Raw genomic sequence first — 21,812 nt, 5'->3', positions numbered from 1 at the left:
TTTTTTGTATTAGCCCTGTATCAGGTGAATATTTACATGTGTTTAACCTGAGGCATAAGTCAGTCTTACTCACTGCAGTGAACAGCAGCTCTTGTACTCAAACACAGACAAATACTTAAATACCTTACTGGAGCTGAGTCACCGTGAAAGGGTATATCAACACATTCAGAGCTTAAACTATATCTGTATCTAAAATACCTTCCTACTTATATTCATAAATATCGCTATAGTATACTCCTGATCATAATGGGATGTAGGGAAAAAAGGCTGGATGGGACAGCCTTGTGGCGGCAGCTACTTCATGCAGTGCAGCAGTGCGTGCTATATTGGTGCTAAGCTACAGGGAAAAGAAAGGAAGGGAACCTTTCCTCTCTAAAGTTTTGCCTGTCTTAATAGGATAGATATCATTATCTTGGGCAACCAGATTTCTACAGTAACAGAAGTATAATGGCTGATAAGTATTATATAATTATTAATAATTAAAATACGCACATTACTATGCAACCAGTCCACAGACGTTCTCTTCCCCCATGTGAACTGAAAGGTAATCTGTGATCATCTGCATTTACCATGGACTAAAAGGACACACATAAGATTTTACAGCACAGGACCTAACACATGGTAAATTCACAGACTAATTTACATCTTTGTGTGCATACCCCACACTTACACACCTGTCACTACTGTCATGCAGTCTGCCTTTTCACTTCTGTCCCATGAATAATACAATTCTTTCTATGAGTAATACCAGGTAAATTTTTCCTATTTGACCAGCCAGGAGGATATACAGTAATGACTGACCTGCTTTTTCCTGCCCACAATAGAAGTTTTCCCAGGGAAGAACTAAAATTATAGTACTCAATCCTGAAAAATACTGTAAGGCCTCAACAGCCTTGCCTCCAACAAGACTTAGAGCCAAATCTTGAAAAGTTTCTTTATTATTAAGTAAATTAAAGAATTCAGCCAAACATTGTTATGTATGAAGCCTTCAAAAACTGCACATAATTCTGGATGCTCTGGCTCTTGTTCTCCGACTTCTGTAGGCGGTTCTCCAGCTCTTTCAAATGTACTTCATGGTGCTTTTCATTCTAAAGAAAAAAGAGAAATGCAATGCAACTTAGAAATAAAACACAAATCAATCAAAATAATAATGTAAGACAACTAGTACCTAATTTTTATAAGCTTTATTTACATGTAAAAGTTCTCAGAGGCTCCACAAAACTGAAGGTTCCCCAAAAGGCCTCAAAATATTGAAGCTTTATTTCTGTTCAGTCAGGACCAAACTGAACATGTTTGAATAGGCCTATAATCCAAAAAAGGCCTGGGAACGTAAAAACTAACCTTCAGAATTTTTATCATGAAAGATTCCTAGCATCTTAAATCTATTATGGACTTAACACTCTCTTCTCATGTTGATTTTTCAAGGAAACATCTGTTACTGATCTGTGATGCAACATGATTTTTGATGCCTATAGTTCCTTATATTAAAAAGATGATTGATAGCAGTATTACCTGCTCATTAGTTCCACACCTGATGCACACCATAGATCATTCATTATATAAATACTACAGATATTCAGGTATTTCCTTTTATGTCTATTACAGATTTCAGATGCTGGTTGGTTAAAATAAATCCAATTTAAAAAAAATAGAATTATAGTCATCAGATTTAAATCCAGCCTTAGAAAAAAATAATCAGGTTGGAATGAATAACTGAATAAAGTTACCTTCACAGTCCTATTTTGTTTCCAGTTTCACTACAACAACAGGAATAAGACCATTTTATCATTTTCCATAATGCATTCTCAGTTATATGTAAGTGTAATTGGAATAAAAAGCAATTAATTAATTTAGAACCGTTCTTCTCTCAGACATATCTATCTTTCACATTTATATTTTAACTGTAAGATTCAAATGGAAACTATTTGAAAACATACCTGTGAGTTTTTCTGGGACAAAAGACAAGAACATTTTCTTTATTTTCTATTTTACTTTAACATAGGAAGAAATTCCTATGAAAAAATGTTTGAAGTAGAATAAAACACTAGCCAATGTCTGATTTTGTTTTAAGAACATTTTCGTCTTAGGGTAAATGCAGACATTAAGCTACACTTGATACAGATAAAAATTAATAAAAGCATACTGAATTCAGAACCATATCTCTGATGTCTTATTTAAATCTTCACTAGAGTTTGCATTTAGGTTGGCTTGATTTTAATCTTGAATGCTTCAAGTCAGAATACAGATTTTTTTTTTTTTTAAAGTCTAGGAGAGTGATAGTGTCTTCTATATCTATTTTAAATAGCTTTGTAGCTTATTATCACTGACCACAGGACAAATCTCTAACTGTATCAAAACTTTGATTAAAGCAAATGATTTGCCATCACTAGTCTAGGGAATTCAGCTATGTCTGACATTTTATTAATAGAAAATGTGCTGAAATTTTCTGGATTAGATAAAACAATAAATCAGACTTCTTTTGTTTGTTTGTTTTCAGAGAATATTATTCATCCGAAATACCTTCTTCGACTGTGGCTTTGCTGAATAGGTAAGTATCAACATATCAAAACCTGGGCATTTAAAGGCTTGACACTTTGAAAAATCAGAGTATCTCTTCTGTAACTAACTGCGTTTATGTGCAAAATCAGTACATAAGCTGAAAGCTTTTCACAAATTCCAGTAAGATGAGATTCTTGTAATCAACTCAGGAAAAAAAAAAAAAAAGATACCATACATCACTATGGAACTGTTATGCATTTATTCAAATCTAGTTATGCTTACTGAACATGATTAATCTGAGAGGGAAATTACAATTTCATACATATTTTTTGATTTTTGCCTTGCTGGAAAACTGGATTGAATAAGAGATGTAAACTCAATATTATTCCAGTGATTTAGTTCGACTGAGCATCTGTTAAGTCTACTAGAAATGTCAATATACAAAGTATATTGTCACCTTGAAGTAATTTGCTGTTCCTGAAAGTGTGTATCAATTGTATTAGTAGTGTGTTTTTCAGTAAAAGGAACTTTTACTATTAATGGTGATGTGGTAAGTAATTTCTTAAGTCATAAACAGTATTATTTACTCACATGGTGAAATATGCAGAGGAGTTGTTTTTTCTCTTCTTGCCCCTCTCTCACTTCAGTTTCAAGAACTAGCATTTTTGTCTGAAGGGCTTGTTCTTTGTATGACATTTTTTCCAGTTCTTCAGCTACCTATAATAGTAATGAGAGAGAAATTATGTATATTTACTTTCACTTAAAGCCCAAACCAAATTATTTTCTTATACCTTAGCATTAATAGCTCTATTTCCTATTCTGTCATCTAATACTTTAGTTATTTCCCATGCACAGAAATTAAACAATCCTGGGAAATATTCTGGCTAAATTTGAAAGAAGTTTCAATTTGGAAAAAATTGTAATATTATTGGGAGGGAGACACTTTTGTAACTCATTTGTCAGTTAAACCAAACGTTCTTTTTTCAAAACCAAATTAATATCCTCAGACAGTATTGAGAAAACTCAGATAGTTTATTTCAGCATGATTAATCTCAGACAGAAATTAAAACTTCATACATATTTTATGATTAAACTAATATAATTCACTGCAATCTAAATTCCTACATTTCCTCTTCCATCTGATTTACTGTTTACATCCTTTCTACAAGTGACAAATCTCTGCTTAATATTGAAAGTGTGCAAAGCCCTCCTCTAAAATGAGAAGGATTTCAGCACCGAAGTTCTTGTGGGCTGCCTATTCCAAAGAAAATAAGAAAAAGGCAAGATTAAGCTTTTGTTCAGAAACTTTTGCCACATGTGTGGGATTTAATATTAGGTGGTTAAAGCATTTTAATTTGTCACCAAAAAAATGATAGTGAAACGTTGGTCTACTGAAATTTGTCGTTAATTTCAATAGGATCCGAATTCCACAAAGAAGTTGAACTGTGCAATCCATATTTAAACATGCAGAAATTCCCAGTAACTTTTTAGTATTGCTCCCTACATGCAAAATAATCTTGTCCCAACTTTCTTCTCAAGCACATTTGTTTTTAATGCTATTTTTAAATAGAAAATGGCACAAGATTGAGAGATGTATTAAATCATCAATACCATTTTTCTCCCTTCTTCCAAAGCAGATTCCAGTTGTCTGGTTAATCCATTATATTCTGCAATTTTCTCTTCAAGCTGCAATTTACTGCACTGAAGACTCTCATCTTCTTTTTTGAGCTGACAAGCAAGTTCTTCATTTTGAAATTCCATCTTTTCTAATTGCCTTTACGCAAAATAGATTAATGTATTATAATTCACTATAGCAGAAATGTGTAGGAATTAATTGCAGTCAGATTTTTAAAAAGTTACCTTTTAAGATCTTCGTATTTTTTCTGAATGTTATGGTTTTCTTCTTCTAAGGAATGACTGCCCATGGAAGTTACACTGTCTTCCTCCTGTGAAAATGACAATTCGTTTCTAGTTGAAGAGACCTATATACAGGATATTACAGAGTAAAGTAAGCTTGCCTATTAAAATCCAATCAAACAGTTTAACTGTAATTTCAGGTAAACACTATATTATATTCAAGTAAACATTATCTTGTATTTAAAACAAATAAAATACAGCCAAAGTAGCAGACTAAAACTTTGTGTGAACACTTTAAGACTGAAAACCTGCTATGTAACAAAGTGAAGTCCTAACAAAACCCATATGCTGCTCCTGCAGCCTTGTGTATTAGGAGTTGGCCGGGTCTACCTCCTTGTGAACTTTGACTTTTAAGCTTTAGATTCCAGCAAAAATAAGTTCCCTTACACTACAGTCAAAGGAAGCATAAAAATAATACCACATATATACAGTTATCACAGAAGAACAGTGTAGCACTGGCAAAGAATTTCAGAAAGTAGTGAATATCAAAGAAGACAATCAAGTTCATAAAAAGAGGTATATCAGTAGCGGAAGCTGAAGAAAGCAAGAAGCCAAACTGTCTTCCCCTGCCCAGCATCCAGACTGACAAACTTTTACATGTTTTACATGTTTTCTTTTAAATCTCGTAACAGTAGTGATGAGATTAGTGCTCTTGCTACCATCCATCATTAGCAACATTAGCAACAAATAGCCACATCACCAGCCTGCTGGCACCATTATTTAAGGGGCAACCCCCATCATTCACTGGACTACCTCAAGCAGTTCCATCCAGTCATTTGAGCTAATTGGTTTATTTTGTTTATGTGAATTACAGGCTGTTCAGCTAGCAGACTGGTAGTAGCAGAAACCTCCAGCAATGGGGTAGTAAACTGATGTCCTGGTCCAGCTGAACCCAGAGGAGGGTTTCTGCACATGGTCCAGTTACTTCAAAAGGAATTTTCCTAAATTCTGGTCATAGGATCAACGGTCAGAATCTCTAAAGGATGTCACCAAGATTTAATACTGAAATTTAACTGCTGTTCCACCAGACTACCGATTATATTCCCAATTACTTCACTATACTTAAGATTTTTTTTCATTTATTCAGGAAAACATGTAGTTAGATTAAAATTACATACATCATTTTATATATGCACCTCAAAATTAATTGTTACTTAAGTACTTTGCTAAGCAAAGGTGGATTTATGAGCTTATGAGCATTCCTGGAAGGAGTATTTAAAATGACAAAAACAAGAACAAAATTTGATGCTATAAAGATCATCTTGACAAGAAATTTAAAACAAAATCAAGAGCTATTTTTTTTATAAGTATATAAAGTCTATAGGGACACAAAGACTCACTATGTTTCAGCTGAAGTTTTCCCACTGACACAGGAAGATTAAGCCCCTTTCCCACCCTACTGATTCAAACACCTTTGTCATTCGTGCTAGCAGAGTATTCTCTTCTAACTCAAAAGCACATTAAAAAAAAAAAGAGAGAAAAGAGAACAACAAAAAATCCCAAACTTAGCCCTGCCATTGAAATTAATGTCACAGAAAAAAACCCTGAGGAATATTCATATTCAGGCATGAGAGGAAATACAAGCAGCAGTGCTAAAATACTGCTAAAAATAGAAATGATCCTATTAAAGCATATTTTTTAAAATATTTTATCAACCAACACAATGTAATCATTAAAATGTTAAAGTCATACATCATCAACAATGTAATTTATGACTATTTATCTGAGCAAATATTGTCCGGTTATAAATTAGTCATTAAAAACAAAACTAATGTGGAATTGAATTATTCTACTAGATAGAAACAATAACTAGTCTTGCACATTTATTTCCAGGGAAGAATTCTGCAACATATCTCAGGACATAAGTATTCAAAAGGATCAAGAATATACTCACTTAAAAGATACAGAATCTAAAAGTAACTAGTCTTGTCACATACTGAATTCACATAAATACAGTTCGCAACAGTTTTATTTGCATTGTGCTATTTCTACAGAAGAAGCTTTTGATTTATGAAGCGAATAACAAAGGAAACCACACAACTGTCACACACACTAATAGGAAAAAAATGTTCCAGAGGCTTTCTTCCACAAAATTTTCTCATTTATCTTTAAAAATCAGCATGTTCTAAGCACCTGAACCTGCAGCTCCCTAAGGGTTTTGCATTTCTGTGCATGGATTCTTTCCCAGGACATAAGCTTTTCCTGATATCCTTGCTGCTTTTCCTCAGCTGCTTTCAGCAAGTCACAAACGTGTTCTAACTCCTTTAACTCAGCCTCCATCTTGTCCCTCACCTGCACAGTAGCATCACAGGAGAAAAATGTAAGTGTAAAACCATAAATTAATTGTTGTAGTAGTTAATGAATTTCCATGTAAGTAATAAATCTGAAATTCTAGACAAGTTGCATAATATCACCTATTTTATAAAATACTGACAAAGTTACAAGTTCACCATTGGAGAAATTTCCATCTTTGACTACATTTCATTAAAGACTCAATAACACTCAAAATGAACATTTACAAAATTATGCAAGTGTTAGCAGTTCATCATGGAATACCCAAATTTTGATTTTATTTTTATTGCAATATATTTTAGGAGATGGCATACAGACACGCTAAGCAGCTTACAGGAAAAATTCTGACCACACAACTATTGCAGTATTTGAAAAGAAGGCAACACCTAATGCCATCTGAAGCCACATACAATGCTGTGCAAATATCATTTATGGGATCAGAAAATGTTTTTCTCCATTCTACAACTCAGTCATGGAAAAATAAAGTTAGAATGAAATAAAATTAACATCTAAGACGCTTCTCTGTGAGGACTAATTCTGTTCTCTAAAACAGAACGCTGCAGGCAATGCAAAACCTGTCCCTGCCTCAGCTTTATCGCTTAAAAGAATATGTATTTTGATGAGCTATTAAACTGAGGAAAGTGATTTTCCTACCAATTTTGTATTGTTTTCTGATGCTTAAGAATGTGCTAACTGTGTTCCGGTACTCAGCTCCATCTGCTCAAAAACTTAAAACTCATCTCTGTATGGATTCTCTGTTTTAACTGCTAGTTAAAACAAACAAAGCACAGTAGGTTTGCTTCCCTATGCAACTTTCCCAGCTGTTCTGCTGACAGATCTAGTTTTAAAATCAGCAACAACAAAATGACATTTTTAAAAGTGATAAAAGAATTCTCAAATTCTAAAATAGTAGCCCAACTCCTTAGTCATTACTCTAGGAACCCTTTCTCACCTGTTTGCAATTGTGTAGTATCCAAAAAACCACCAGCGTACAAGTTAGTAAAACATTCAGTGAATTTAAAAACAATTTTATACATGGAAAAAGAAAAAAGAGCCAGTACCTTGTGACTTCTAATAAGTGGATCACAATAATGTAGGAAAGATAAATGTCCTACAGAATTGTTTGGAAACATGCTTTATTACTGCAAAACTTACCTTATCTACTTCTAAGCATTTGTTTTCTGTTATTCTTTTGTTTTCATTTAAGACTGTTTCATATCTGGATTTCAATTCTTCTACTGCTGTTTGTAATTTCTGTACCTAAGACAACATATATTTTTCACATACATTTGCAAGCTGTTTCTTTTAAATATAGAAAAGATAGTATCATCAGTATGAAGCATAAAGGAAAACTTTTGATTTCTAAACAGAATCTCAATATTTGTCATTATATAAAGTTATTTATTTTCATTATCCTACTGACCACAGCAAATATAAAAGTGCAACCAGGTGAAGAGCACTCCGACATCAACATTTCATTTTCAACAACGGAGAATGAGCTACAGTTGTGCTACAGAAGCAGCCAGCATGACTCACCCTTGTCACCCCAGATAACAAGTATCACAGACACTTCCCATCTGGAGTCACCAAAGCTACGAGCTAGGGAATTTCATCCCACTCGCTGCTTAAGGCTGGCTGTTCCCTGGAACCATATCTCCCACCTTAAAGCTGGCAACAACTTTAATTGTGGTGATGCATTCCACAGACAAGGCACACTGGTTGTACTTAGATTCTGTATGATGTCTTTTCTCTTGTCAATGATTTTAAAAAGAGGTAAGTGAAGATGGTCAGTGAAATGGTGTCTATACTATAGCAGAAATATATACAACTTTGAATCAATGTTCTAAAATTTATTCTCTGTGAATAAAACCAAATACAAAAAAGGAATTGATAAAAAGCCCATTTTAAGTCTGATTTATATGTTTTGCTGGTATTTTCAATGTGGAGCTACCAATGTAAATAAAGACTCTTACAACAGTACTTGAATGCTGGTTTACTGTTCTTTGGAATGTGGAAATAAATATATGACCAAGGAGAGGTAAAATATCATTGGATATGTCCACTAAAGACATTAGTCTCAAATTTTACTTTTTAAATGTAGTTTACTGGGTTGCCAACTTGCTTTTTAGGAAGCAAATCTTTTCTAAGCAAGTACGTAATTAGCTCTGTTGGCATCAATGAGCTTCAACTGGGCTTCACACAATTCAGTAAGGATTATGTGTACTAGTAATAGTGTGGAGACTATCCTTGGATATGGTTTGTAATGGCACTCTCTTCTATCATCCTCAATGTTATAACAGTATTACAATCACCATGAAAACAAACCTGTTTTATTACAAACAAAACCTTTATCATTTCCTCAAAACTGCTTATAAATTTAAAAACCATACTTGAACGTTTCAAATATGCTAGTCACCTGATTTTTATACTGTTCAACAAGGTTTTCCTGCAGCTTTGCCTTTTCTTGCAGATTTAGCAGCTCATTTTCAACAGAAACAGTACTGTTTTCCAATGTAGCAAGGGAAGCCTTGATTAAAACATGGAAAATATAAAAATTGTAAGAGTGTTACTAAAGTAACACAATCTACAATATGGTATTACTAGCAAGCGACCTGCAGGCATTAAAAAGTGTGACACAATTATTTATCCTGTCAAACAAAAATGATAGCCCACAGTTCATTCATCAGCTCATGAGAACATTTACTTTGGAGGATAAATACAATACAAAACCTGTAGACCCTTTAAAAATTGAAATTAATAATTGAGCTAAACTCAGTTCTTTAATTTGAAAGAAAGTTTTACGAACATAAAAGAACAATTTCGAGTTAAGCAATTTTGTGGCTACTGACAGTAAAATAAATGGCATCCTGGTTAACCAGATAGATGATTAGACAACCCTGTTCCTAGCTTTGCCATAGATTTCCACTGATAAATTTTCAATGTCTCATTTTCACTTACTGTAAAAAATGGATGGCAACATTTATTGTACAGGTTTGGGATCTCTAGACAGAAGGCCCAAAGGGAATTAATGTGGTTACTTCATCAATGTATCAGAAATGCAGAGCCATTCAACAACGATTTATAATGATCTCACCTTTAATTTTTCATTTTCAAGGTAAATCTTTTCATTTTCAAGATTAACAGAATTTAGCTTTCCAAGAATTTCCTCATCTGAGTTTCTTCTCCATTCCTCCTTTCTTTTCAGGTCTTCCAAAAGGCTTGTGATCTGCCTTGTTAGAAAGGCAAGAACTTCTGTATAATATACAATGCTTCTAAAACTCTCACTATGCAAATTAAATTGTACCTTAACACATACTCCTTCATTGTTCTTATTTTATTTAAAAAAAAAAAAAAAAGGGAGAATGCATTTAAGCATCCGAAGAAAGCAGTATCTATTGAAATAAGAAACTATCCAAAAGAGTGGTCCACTAAGGAAGTGGTCCTAGCTCAGTTATAAATAAATTCATTACCTAGAACACCCAAGCATACTTCCAAGACAACAATGCATACACATACTGTACAAAATGGAATGATATTGAATTTATAGGGTCTATCAGATAATGTCCTACTAAGAATATTCCATAGCTAGTTTAGGAATGGTACTTTCCATTATTAAAAGCAACAAATTGTGCTATGCCTCACCATCTGCTTTTCCTGTTAATGAAGTTAAACAATGAAATTTGTTTTGCTGTTTAGTTAGTCATACACTGCCTAGTAGAACAAGTCTTGTTAGAATGGTACATTTCAAGCAAAGACTTATATTTTCAGCTAAAATAAAACCAGCAAAAACCAGCTGGAAGCAGAATGACTACTTGAGGGAAGTATCATAGATGTTTCCCCTTTCTTATTCTTTCCTAGATGCCTCCTCATATACACTGGACCAACGGTGGGCTAGACAGATTTCTGGACTGAAGTCGTGTACCTGCACTCCTGTTAAATTTTAAAATATGCTGAAAAATACTTTCAGAAATGTCAGATTTTCTGAAACAAAAACAAAAGAGTCAAGCCAATTTAATTTGAGCTGTTACATATTTGAGCATGAATCGAGTTCTTTGTAAAATAAACATTCTGCCTTAGACCTAGCATAAAGGCACCTACCAATTTCTTTTGCTTGTTTGAATTGTAGTCCATATTTCTACTGACAGAAAAGGTAAAAGGATATTTGTCACTGCCTGCCAAAGAAAATGGCATATCCTTCATGTACATTAAGATTTGACTGCGTAGTTTGAATAAGGTTGGACAATTTTGTGTTGCTTTTCCTCACAAGAATAAAATGTTTAAATGCGCATCTGAGGAACCCTTCTCTATCCTCTAGTGGGGTGAGACACTAGTGGAACTGAAATAATTTTGCCATCATTAGTCTGAAGTAGAAACTAGAAACCTAAGAACCTTCTTCTATAATGCAGTAGACACAAGGGTTAACACTCAAGCTGTTGAATCAGTTACTAAATAAGTGGTTCTGAGGAAGCAGCATAGTAGCTACCAGCAAGTTCAGGCTAATCAGAAGTACGCAGGGGAAAGAATATGTTCCTTACTTGTATGGGGGAATGAAGTTTTAAAAAAAGTTGTGAAATGCAGCAGAGAGAAGGCTAAAAATCTTAAATTTGTTCTAGTTTCCAACTTCTAAATTCTGCTCAGAATTTTAAAATATGAATACATAAACTTGTTTACATTGTCAACACTGAGTACTACACTACTAAATATCAACACTGTGTGACTACAGAAACAAAAAAAATAGATCAACAGTTTAACTTACTTCTTAAGATCTTCTGTTTGAATTTCTAACGTCGTCTTTCCTTCAACCATTCTATCATGCTGGTTTTTCCAGACATCGGAAGCTGACAGTATCTCAGACAGTTTGACTTCCTAGAGAATACAGGAATTACAAATTATGTAACAAAAGAATGCCACTGAAGAATGCCATCTAGTTCTACAATTTTTTGTAAACACAAGAGCTATTTAATATAAGATGGCTTTACTGGATCTCCCTAGTACAAAGCAATGTAAATTTTGTCTTGTCTCAAAAGAAGAAAATAAACAAAACTACCCACATTTTAAAAAATTCAAGTCTAAGTACAGACTTACTTTCAAGGCAGAGACACAGTTAAACACTGGCACTGTATATCAACTGTAGAATACAACATTTCAAAATTTAAGATGAAAATCTTTTCTTATGACAAAAATATTTGTCTCCAATACATCTCTACTATGTAGAAATTACATAAATTAATACAAAAACAAAATTCTGCCAAAACATTGTAAGAATAAAAAATAATAGCGAGGTAAGAAATGCTAAGTTAGGTAAAGTCCCTCAAAGAAGTATGGACAATTAACCAACACATGCTATCTTGAAAGTACACCAGGTCTTCAATGGGGAAAGAAAACAACAGTGTGACTACAAAACACCAAAATTTCAGGAGTTAGTTGCTATCCCTCTGTACTGCTAAGTGTACTTAAAGATCCACTACTGTCTTCTCACAAAGATCAAAGAAAACAAAAAACATTATTAACCATCTCCTGGTATACTAACTGGAAAAATATATCTTTAATACTGACATATCCAAAATGATGGCAACACATCTAAGAGTATGAAAACATACTCTTAGGAAAGCTAAATCAGGCAATAAAGATCTCAGTACAGTTCTGATCCACCTGGCCTTTTTGAACAATTACACACTGTAGGGATATGCAGGGCAAGAATCTAAGGAACAATTTGGATTAAGGAAGTTTTGTACTTGGATTTTGAAAAGGTTCAGAGCAAGCAGCTCAGAAACAGAAAGTTAAGTATACACATGAGATGTCATACACTGACAAATAAGGAAAACAAAGACTTCAAACACCAATCATGGATTCTCAGTTAGTATACTGTACTTCTGAGTTAGTGTATATCCATAAAGGTCTAACAGGAAGACCAGGAAAGGTGTAACTGAAAGCTGATCAGACTCCTCTTACTACTGTTCGAAATGTACAACCTCATGGCTTAAGACTAAATTTTAACAAAACAAAGCCAGTGAATGTAGTAACAGTTTGCATGTCACTTATAGCAAGCTTTTCCTTTACCAAGGAGCAAAAAAATAAGAGAGATACAAACACAGCATGACCAACCAACTTTTCCTATTTTCCACAGGTGAAAGTCTCCCAATTGTTCAATTTAAAACAATACAGCACGACAGCTCACAGCAGTCACTCACGCGTTCTCTTATTCTGGAGGTTAAATTTTCCACAGCTGCTTCAAAGCATTGAGCTCTTTGTTTCTGGGACCTCATTGCTTTTTTCAGAGCAGTCTTCTTTTGCTCACTTGTTTCCTTTAAGGCTGACATCTGGTGCTTGTATTCACCAACTTGAATTTTCCACTCTGCTATTTTCTTTTCTAGAGTCTGCAGCATAATTAAACATCAACTTTTTTCAAATTCTGTACCTTACAGATAATTTTGTGACATAACATAATCAGGAATACCATTACATTTATAATGTTTCCATAATGTCTTTGTATCTCAAATCTTGTGGTTGATACAAGGAGCTAGCCAACATATGTACAGCAGTAGGCAAGAGAAAATACATGTTGGGAAACTCATTACAAAGATGATCAAGAGAAGAGGTTGAGGAGGTGCAGAAGCAGGCAGGAGTAGGAGGAAAGATAGCAATCTAACCATTGCTGTGTGCTCTTGGAAATGAATGCAGAATTTCAATGTAGAAGACATGGCATGGATGTTAAACCCATTTATGAGGAAAATAAAAGTGGTTTCATCATCCCTAGTGACTAATTTCTGTAAAGAATATCATCTTGATGCCACTAGTGATATTCACTGATGTAGTAGCAGTCTGTGCTCTGAATCTATAGTGAGCACACACATAACTAGGGCTGGAGATCACTATAACTGCATATAAAATTTGAATATGAAAGTTAAGATCTTGGATTTGGGTTTTTTTAAGTCAAGAAGCTAGGAAAGGCTGGGGTCTTTTCTTGAATATAAGTATTACGATATGGTCTGTGATTAGATGGCAATACACTATTTTCTTACAAGATCTCTGACTTTTTCCATGCATATAATTATTACTATACATGCACTCTAATAATGAAACAGAATTGTTTAGTGAAGAAACTATTTTTTATGGAAAGTTATATTTTGTGTTCAATGGATAGCGAAGCAGAAAATGCAAAAAGAAAAGATTAAGCACTGCCTTGCCGACAGCAGACAACTGTTTGAAGATAATTAAAACAGGCTATGATAAATTTTAAACCACAGCAGTAAATCACACATTGTAAGGACAACTTATAACTATAATTTCCTGAGTGCTTGATTTTACAGCACTCAGGAAAGAAAATATATTTGCATTAAATGTATTTTTATGTAAACAGATGTAAAAATACATTTGCATTAAATGTATTTTTAATGCATTTAATCATATTATCAAACGTGTACAACGCAATTGAGATGAGAGCTGGGTTCTACAACTATCATTATATTATCTTTTCTATTGCTGCTAATATTTCTGACTAACTAGATTTTTACATCACTCTGATGAAGGCAGTGTACTGATCCCATCCAATCCAGGAAGCTGACCTCTCTAACTTCATGACTTTTGTATTTTTCATCTACATATCACTTGTTATTTAAATAGGAATGGAAAAAAAGACCAGACATTAAAACACTACATGATGACGTACAATAAAAGCAATACCGGACTCTGCTTCAAGGAGAATCTCAGATGCGATTATTTTTAAGATGCTACAGCTTATCAAAAACATGACCAAGCTACCAGTAGACTACTACTTTCATAAAGACAAGTGCAAGTTCCATTCATATCACTTATTATTCTTCTGCCAAACTACAGCAATGTAAGTAGGCTAGCAGAGTAAATAAACTTCTCAAGTCACTGATAAATACACTAATTGTAAGAATGATTAATGCATTTGTTTCCTTCATTTGAGTCTAGGTTTGACACTTAATTATGTTCTACATGAATAAAGACCAGAATGACATGCCATTTACCTACTGACTATGTCAATGTGCCAGCCTTATTCAAGACACTATTTGCCAGTTGCTATAAAATATACATATTATGCATATAAGAGGATATCTGTCAGTATAGGTCCTGCTAATGGCCCCAAAACCTCTCCATAATCAACTGAAAATGTATGTGGTTTTCCAAGTAAAAGATGGTCTCAGGTACTGGGACTCACCAAAAAGGAAAAGTACTACTTCAAAAAACAAAATTATAAAACCCTCCAAATATGCAGGAAGCAGTTTTCATATATAGATGCTTACAGGGCATTTAATAAACAAGGTGTGACTTGGGGGGGGGGGCAGCAGAAGAACACCTTCAATAAACAGAGCAAATAGAAAATCTATGTATGGACTTTAACTGTTGGTATAAGTAAACAACTGTTATCCCCTGTTACAACCGCAGGAGGTCACAATCACACTAAGAATAAGTGCTTTGGGCATTATTCAGTGGCTGAGGTAAATTTAAATTGAGAATTAATTTCATAATGGTAATGCTAAGCTTTCGCAAGCTTTTGTCCAGATATTAACAAAATCATCACTAGGATGTAAGCTAGCAACTGACTTCAGCACTTTTTGAAGAGCAAACAAATAAAACTTTTAAATAAAGACTGAATGAAAATACAGTTGTATATCAAGTTACTTTATCTAATGAAAACGTTCTGGGAATTCCGTAATTGTACTAGGCAGAACAAGAAAGTAATTTTTATTCAGAAGAAAACATGAGGTATTTATACAGACACAGACATACGTGACTTTTTTTGAAATTGAGTTGCTATAGGTTCCTTAACCACTTCAAATGATACAATTAATAGGGGATGTATGCTACTAAAAAAAGTTTGGAAATTAGTAATACATTACTTTTTAGCCAATGTTTTCTCATTCATGCCTATGTTCTTGACAAGTTTCAAACACTGAAATCTGAGGCCACATACAGCTCCAGCCTCTGACACATGACCTCTTCATTGCCTTGTTCTAAAGCCAGTAACTGATGCAAATGCCCAAATTCACCTCTTGCTTTTTAGAACAGAAAATGGAAATAATTTCACCTACCTTAAACAAAATGAGGTTAGGCATTAATCTTAAGTGTTTCTCTTTCAGTCAGTATTAAGAGGTTTATTGATTCCTTCACAGTCAATAAAAAGAAACAAATGGCGATTCATCACCCTTATCTTGCAACAGAAACTCATCCTGGGGACTTGCCTATCTCTTTCTATTGACTATATGGAGACTGCCTCAGGATGGATATCTATTGTCTAGATAGCACAGTTAGGTGAGTCCAAATGCTTCTACATGTGCTTACCTTCACTTCAGCAGAACTGCTAGTATGCACAAGTTGAGAAAAGAAGGAAAAAAAAACCTTTCAATTAAGATAGTGTGGTCAGGCAGACTGTGCAAAATATAAATGCTAATGATTTTTACTGTTTGGGATTTTTCTTTTACCAAGATTTTGATTTCAAGTGATACTTTAAGATTTAACTCTCACATCTGAGTTAAACTCTGACCACAGTAAAGCTTTGCTAATTTTTTCAAATAAACTGAAACACAAGTAAAAATATGTTGACCTGTATTTTCACTTTTAATTCATCATTTTCCACTTCTTTTCTTTGAATCTGACATTGCAGGTGAGCTTGTACTGCCTTTACTGATCCTGACAGGTGGTCTTCTTTCTGTACATTGACCTAAGAAAGAGAAATAAACACAAATCTATTGGTCTATGGAGATATGCCATATGATGTTATCTATATTTTTTTTACTTTGCCATACTTTCTAACTGACATTTGAATGTCCTCAAAAGCTGGAAAAGATAAAACATGCTCTACAAGTATATTCACAAGCAGTAACATGTTACTAACGTTATTAATGTTAAACAGAAATCACAAACTTGAAAGAATATATGTATAATTGATGCCTCATATTTAATCTGACTCTTTAAGTAGTATGAACGAGGCCTGGAAGCACGAACTCAGAAATCCAGGCTGAGCAAACGCATCTAGGTAGCAGGTTGACCAAAATTAAGCCACATTGATCAGCTCTGCCCTGACTAATTAGACCTGAACTGATGTTCATTAAATACCAAAGACCACCACCTGCTATTAGAAGTACTGATACATTTAATTCAAACTCTGATTTTGGGGGGATACATAAAGCATAAGGGAAGAGGCAACTTATGTCACCAGAACTGAGGTCAGATGATTCTATGAAATTTCTTGCAACTTGATTCCTTTGGCTCATTCTAAGTAAGAAATAACGAAAACAGGTAGAAAGAAGTCATACTATCTAGTCTATGACTAGAAGAGCACTGTAATGCACCAGTGCAGGAATTCATTATAGATACCACTAAGAAAGGCAGACTCAGACTCAGTCAGGTATTGAGGAAAATGCCATTTATTGGAGATAACATAAGAAGGAACAAGGGGATAGCATAGATAATAATTTATCCCTTCAGATGCTGGGCACCCCAAATTGTTCAACATTAGATACATCTCTAGTCAGGGCACGGCATGCTGCGCAGATCCCATCAATGCTGAGGTTTGCTGGCATTGTGGGCTTCAGAATCTTTATAGGCTTTTCTGTTCAGCATTTCTACTCTCAAGCCAAAGGATGTTTCTGTGAAAACGTGCTGCTTCACTTCAAGATAAAGACAAGGACATGCCAATTGCCAGGTGTGAAAGGGGGCATGCCCACAGGCTCCTCTATTACAATTCGCTGGCTAAGTTTATCCTGCAGCCAAGTGATATGTTCTTTTGGTTAAGCAAAGAAAAATTTGTAAAGAACCATGGCTCTCAACAGACCCCAAGGAGTTACAAAAATCAAAGTACACCATTGTCCCCTTAAAGGCTTAACTGAGCCTACTCTGTCCCTGACTAACACTGAGTCATGCTGCATTCCATACACATAAAGTGCACTTTAGGTATACAAGTACTGTAACACAGATTGCTAAACTATCAGTAAAATAATTTTGAAACTTTTATAGTACCTTCTTATACAGGACAGACAATTCTTCTCTTCCTATGTTGGTTTCTGTACTGAGCCCCTTCCTTTGGTTCAAAGAATTAATGAGGTCTTGTCAGCCTCTGATATTAGCTCTGCTGTCAGTACTACCTCTCCCTATTCATTGAGCTCAAAGAGCCATGGAAAATAACTGTGAACAGTATCTGTTTAGTTTACTCTGTATTACTTCATTATAAGTATTTTTTTCCAGAACTATTGTAAATCTGTAAATGAGAAGCCAAAAGCCATTAGTCTAGATGTATGCCCCTCCCTGAACCGTGGGACATTAGTGTTAAGGACAACCTGTATCCTTCATAGGTTTGGATACAGTCTTGATGGTTTTAAGATATTTCTGTAGGAAATATCTTTCAGGATTTTCCTTTTTTTTCATGGATCTTTGAAATAATTGCTTTTCTCAAAACTTAAAATTTGTAAATAAGAATCTAGTACATTGGGAGGAAACATTCATTCCAACAGAACTGGTCACTCACTTTTTCAACCTGAAGCCTGGATGAAAGTTCTTTAACATGTTTCTCCCTTTCAAGTATTTTTCTCCTGAGATTCTTCATGGAAAAAAAAAACAAAAGAAATTATTTTAATGTCTGTACACAACAATGCAACAGTAATGCACACTGATGAACATTTCAGCTGTAAAACTAGGATTCCATTTTGTGATGATAAACCACAAATACTCCCATTTTGCCACTGTCACTTGAAATTGTATGATCCTACGATGCAGCCATTTTCAGAGGTACAGTATAGAAAAAAAAGAGACAGAAATTTTAATTTACTTACAGTATTTTGGGTTTCATTTTCACTTAACTTCTGCATCAAAGTGTCAATGTTTTTACTGTTTAACTGCAAGACAGAAGCAGGAAACAGATTATAACTGATTTAGCATTTTTTCAATTATTTTGAATTAGGTACATATAATTTGCTACATTTTCAAATTTGGTACATAGGAATATAAAAGCTCACATACTCATGAGCTACTTAGAGTTGGTGGTTTAAATCCTAGAGATTTAATTTATTTTGTGCATAGAACTTCATAGCTGAAGAAAACAAACTAGGGTTATTCCATACACCAATTTCTTTCTTTATTTTAGCTAAAAGGACTCTAAATATCATAAATACTTAAGTGTTATTTAAAAATGTAGTCAAATAGTAAAAGCATTTGTACAACTTGTAATATTTTAAAGATTAAGTATTAAAGCCTTTCAGGAACTTCAGTTAGATGGGAGAATTTGAAGATTGAGCCAGAAAGCATAGACCGGGAGATCACAAAAATGAACCTACATTAACTGTTACTACAAATCCAAAAGAATTTCTGTGCCTATAATATTGTCAACTAAATTTCTCATTTTAAAATGTCCGATTTTGGGGGTAGGGTAACTTTCCATTTAAAAAAAAATAAACTTGTGGGACTTTCAGACAGTAAATCCTAAGCATTTTAATTTCACTAGTGAGAGGATAAACCCACTGCCTCAAGGTGGAAACTTTGGCATCAAAAGTTTTACTGCAACTCCTTGCAAAGCATTCATCTTATCCTGGCCTGCATGTAATTCCTCAGAACGTTCTGTAACCTTGATCCCATGTTCATCTGTAAAGTCAGTACATAGACCCCAATTCTGCATCCAGGTTTCCACCTCTGCATGCACTGCAAACCTATAAACATTGTATTCAGCAGTAGTCCTATCCTTTCCTGACTACACTGAGTCAGATTTGCTATCAGCAAAAAATATATAAACAGGAATGGCGTTTTGTGAGCCCGCAATAATTTATCAGCAAAAATAGAAGTACTTAGGAGACTTCCCAGAATTGAGAAGTGACCGGAAACCTAAATTACTCATACCCTCTTCCCATTCTCAGGAAATTGTCTTCCCCACAGTTAGTTCTCTATGAACTTTCCCTCTAACGGTCAACAAGAAGCCTCATGCTGTAAGACAGCTAGCATTGTCTATGAAAACCTGAAAATCAAGAATATCATCTTTAAAATTTAAAAAAAAGTTCAGAATAAACACCCATCTCTGTTAGCTCGCAAGAAAAAAAGGTTAGCTTTATGACTTCCAAAAGAAAGCTAAGAAAGTCAGCAACAACAAATCACATTTAATTTTAAAAGAACTCTACATTCTTCACTCCATCAGGTTTCTGTGCAAGTTCCATATGACACTACTGTTAAACAGGAATTCATTGTGATCCACCTCCTGTTTTAACATACATAGCCTGCCAAATTCCTTCCAACTTTGCAGGAACTTTCTTAGTGCACAGAACGTAACACAAAAATCTTCCCAATACGTCTATTAAAGAAGATGATAAGACTAAATGTTAGTTTAGGGCTCACGTAAGAAATGTACATTTGCATTGGTTCTATGTTTATGCCTTACATATTTTCCTACTTGGTGTTCTAGACTGCCAGATTCTTTGCTTAGATCAGTAAAATATTTTCCATCTTGGATGGCTTTTGTAGTTCTATGATAATCCTTTTTATATGGCTGAATCAATGAACAGAGTTTTCCTGCTTCTCCAGGTGGCACATACATTTTTCCCTGACATAGCATTCATAATTATGTAACATCTAGTATCACTCACAGTTAGGACACTGATCTCGCTAATTCAAGGACATCAACATAAAACAAGTCAGCTCTTCAGGAGAATCATTTAGGAGAAATTTTAACGATCAAAGAAATCTCTCATTTATGACTTCCAACAAGGGTAAAAGCCTGTGATATCACAGGATGTACCCTCAAACTGATCGCTTACAGAACACACCTAATCTACAAGGCAAAGGTAAACAGTCTACCTCCAGTGAAGGTGTAGGCCAAGTCCTGCTCAGACACCGGTATTATGTTTTACAGCAGAATTCTTCCAATTTGGAGGCAGCAATGGCTTTTCTCTTTTCCCAGTTTGGAAAATCTCCTCACCAGGCAGGGCTGCACAGGAACATGATGCTGCCCATGTCACGGCGAGTCCAGAACCAAGTATCAGTCCTGCTACCTGAACACATCCCCTTCCCCCTGCTTCCCTGTCAAGCACAAGGAACCTGTCATCACACTCACCCCTTCTCCAAACACCTCTCTCCTGCCTCTACGCTGACACTCCCGCATGACTGATACCCTTGCCAAGCACAAAGTTATCTGTTTACTCCACTCAGTGCTCCACTGACTACTCATTATTTTTCCAAGTGGATTGTCTTGCCTTCTCCACCCACCAGGACCCACTTCTGCTACTTTCAGCCTGTGCCAGGTGCATCTCCATCAAAAGGATTTGTCAGACTAAGAGTTTATATTCTTACATCCGTATCTCCTTAGCATCATTGAGAAAATCAGTAACAGAATTTGGGGAGTTCCCAACTTAAAAAATCACTTCCTCACAGAATCAGAATGTAGACTGCTCTGCTTCCAACTGTTGCCATAAGGCAAATAACTACACTCCAAACATCTAATTTTTTTTTTTAATATATATATATTTATGTGTCTTGGTTTATTACAGGCTTACATTTCCTGGCAGACCTCAACTTGTGTAACACAGTGCAGGTCTCTATAGCTTCTTCTTGGTTATATAACCAAGACTAAGTTCTTGAATTTAATTTCTTCCAGTGAAAACAGCATCTTGGAAGATTAAACATTGCGTTTCATTTATCCTAGCCCATCTATGTAAGCAGAAAAGAACAAATAAGAATTTTTCCATAGTTTCAGTATACCATTTTTACGTCCAGCGCTCTCACTTACCCATTTTTTGAAATATCACCTACTTCCCATCTGTACCTAGGAAGTATGTTTTGAAATATCAGTTTTGAATCTTGTTAACAAAGTAAATAATAGAATGAAAAAAGTCAAGCTTAACAGGAACAGAATGAACTTGCCTCAGTAGCATGAGGAAGAAGAAACTTTTCCTGAAGATTGAAGTCCAATAAAGGAGCAGTACAGTTATATACAGGTAAAGATGAGGATGATTGTGATGATGACAACATTTTGTTTTAATGCTGTATAACAAAACAGTATATGTTAACCTATATTGGAGTTCTGTGAATCAGTAACTGAAACATTATCGGCGTCCCAGGTCATTCCCACTAGAAAATACAGTGTACCAGACCAAGTAAACCCC

The 21,812-nt window shown here is 34.7% G+C and overlaps 1 protein-coding gene across 1 annotated transcript; it reads right to left on the bottom strand.

Moving 5' to 3' along the window:
• Positions 1 to 920: 920 nt before the first annotated feature.
• Positions 921 to 21,461, bottom strand: ODF2L (outer dense fiber of sperm tails 2 like). Its single transcript, XM_050901457.1, has 14 exons — positions 21,437 to 21,461; positions 18,504 to 18,566; positions 18,200 to 18,271; positions 16,280 to 16,396; positions 12,900 to 13,085; positions 11,465 to 11,574; positions 9,803 to 9,938; positions 9,125 to 9,235; positions 7,864 to 7,968; positions 6,550 to 6,708; positions 4,360 to 4,445; positions 4,111 to 4,273; positions 3,091 to 3,216; positions 921 to 1,088 (listed from the first exon to the last, which is right to left on the bottom strand). Exons 2-14 carry the CDS (start codon positions 18,537 to 18,539, stop codon positions 960 to 962), a joined length of 1,536 nt encoding a protein of 511 aa, XP_050757414.1. The 5' UTR covers positions 18,540 to 18,566; positions 21,437 to 21,461; the 3' UTR covers positions 921 to 959.
• Between the last annotated feature and the right edge of the window lie 351 nt (positions 21,462 to 21,812).

Source organism: Gymnogyps californianus, chromosome 8 (assembly GCF_018139145.2).
Source record: "Gymnogyps californianus isolate 813 chromosome 8, ASM1813914v2, whole genome shotgun sequence".
NCBI classification, from domain to species: Eukaryota; Metazoa; Chordata; class Aves; order Accipitriformes; family Cathartidae; genus Gymnogyps; species Gymnogyps californianus.
This window is presented reverse-complemented; position numbering and strand designations above follow the sequence as displayed.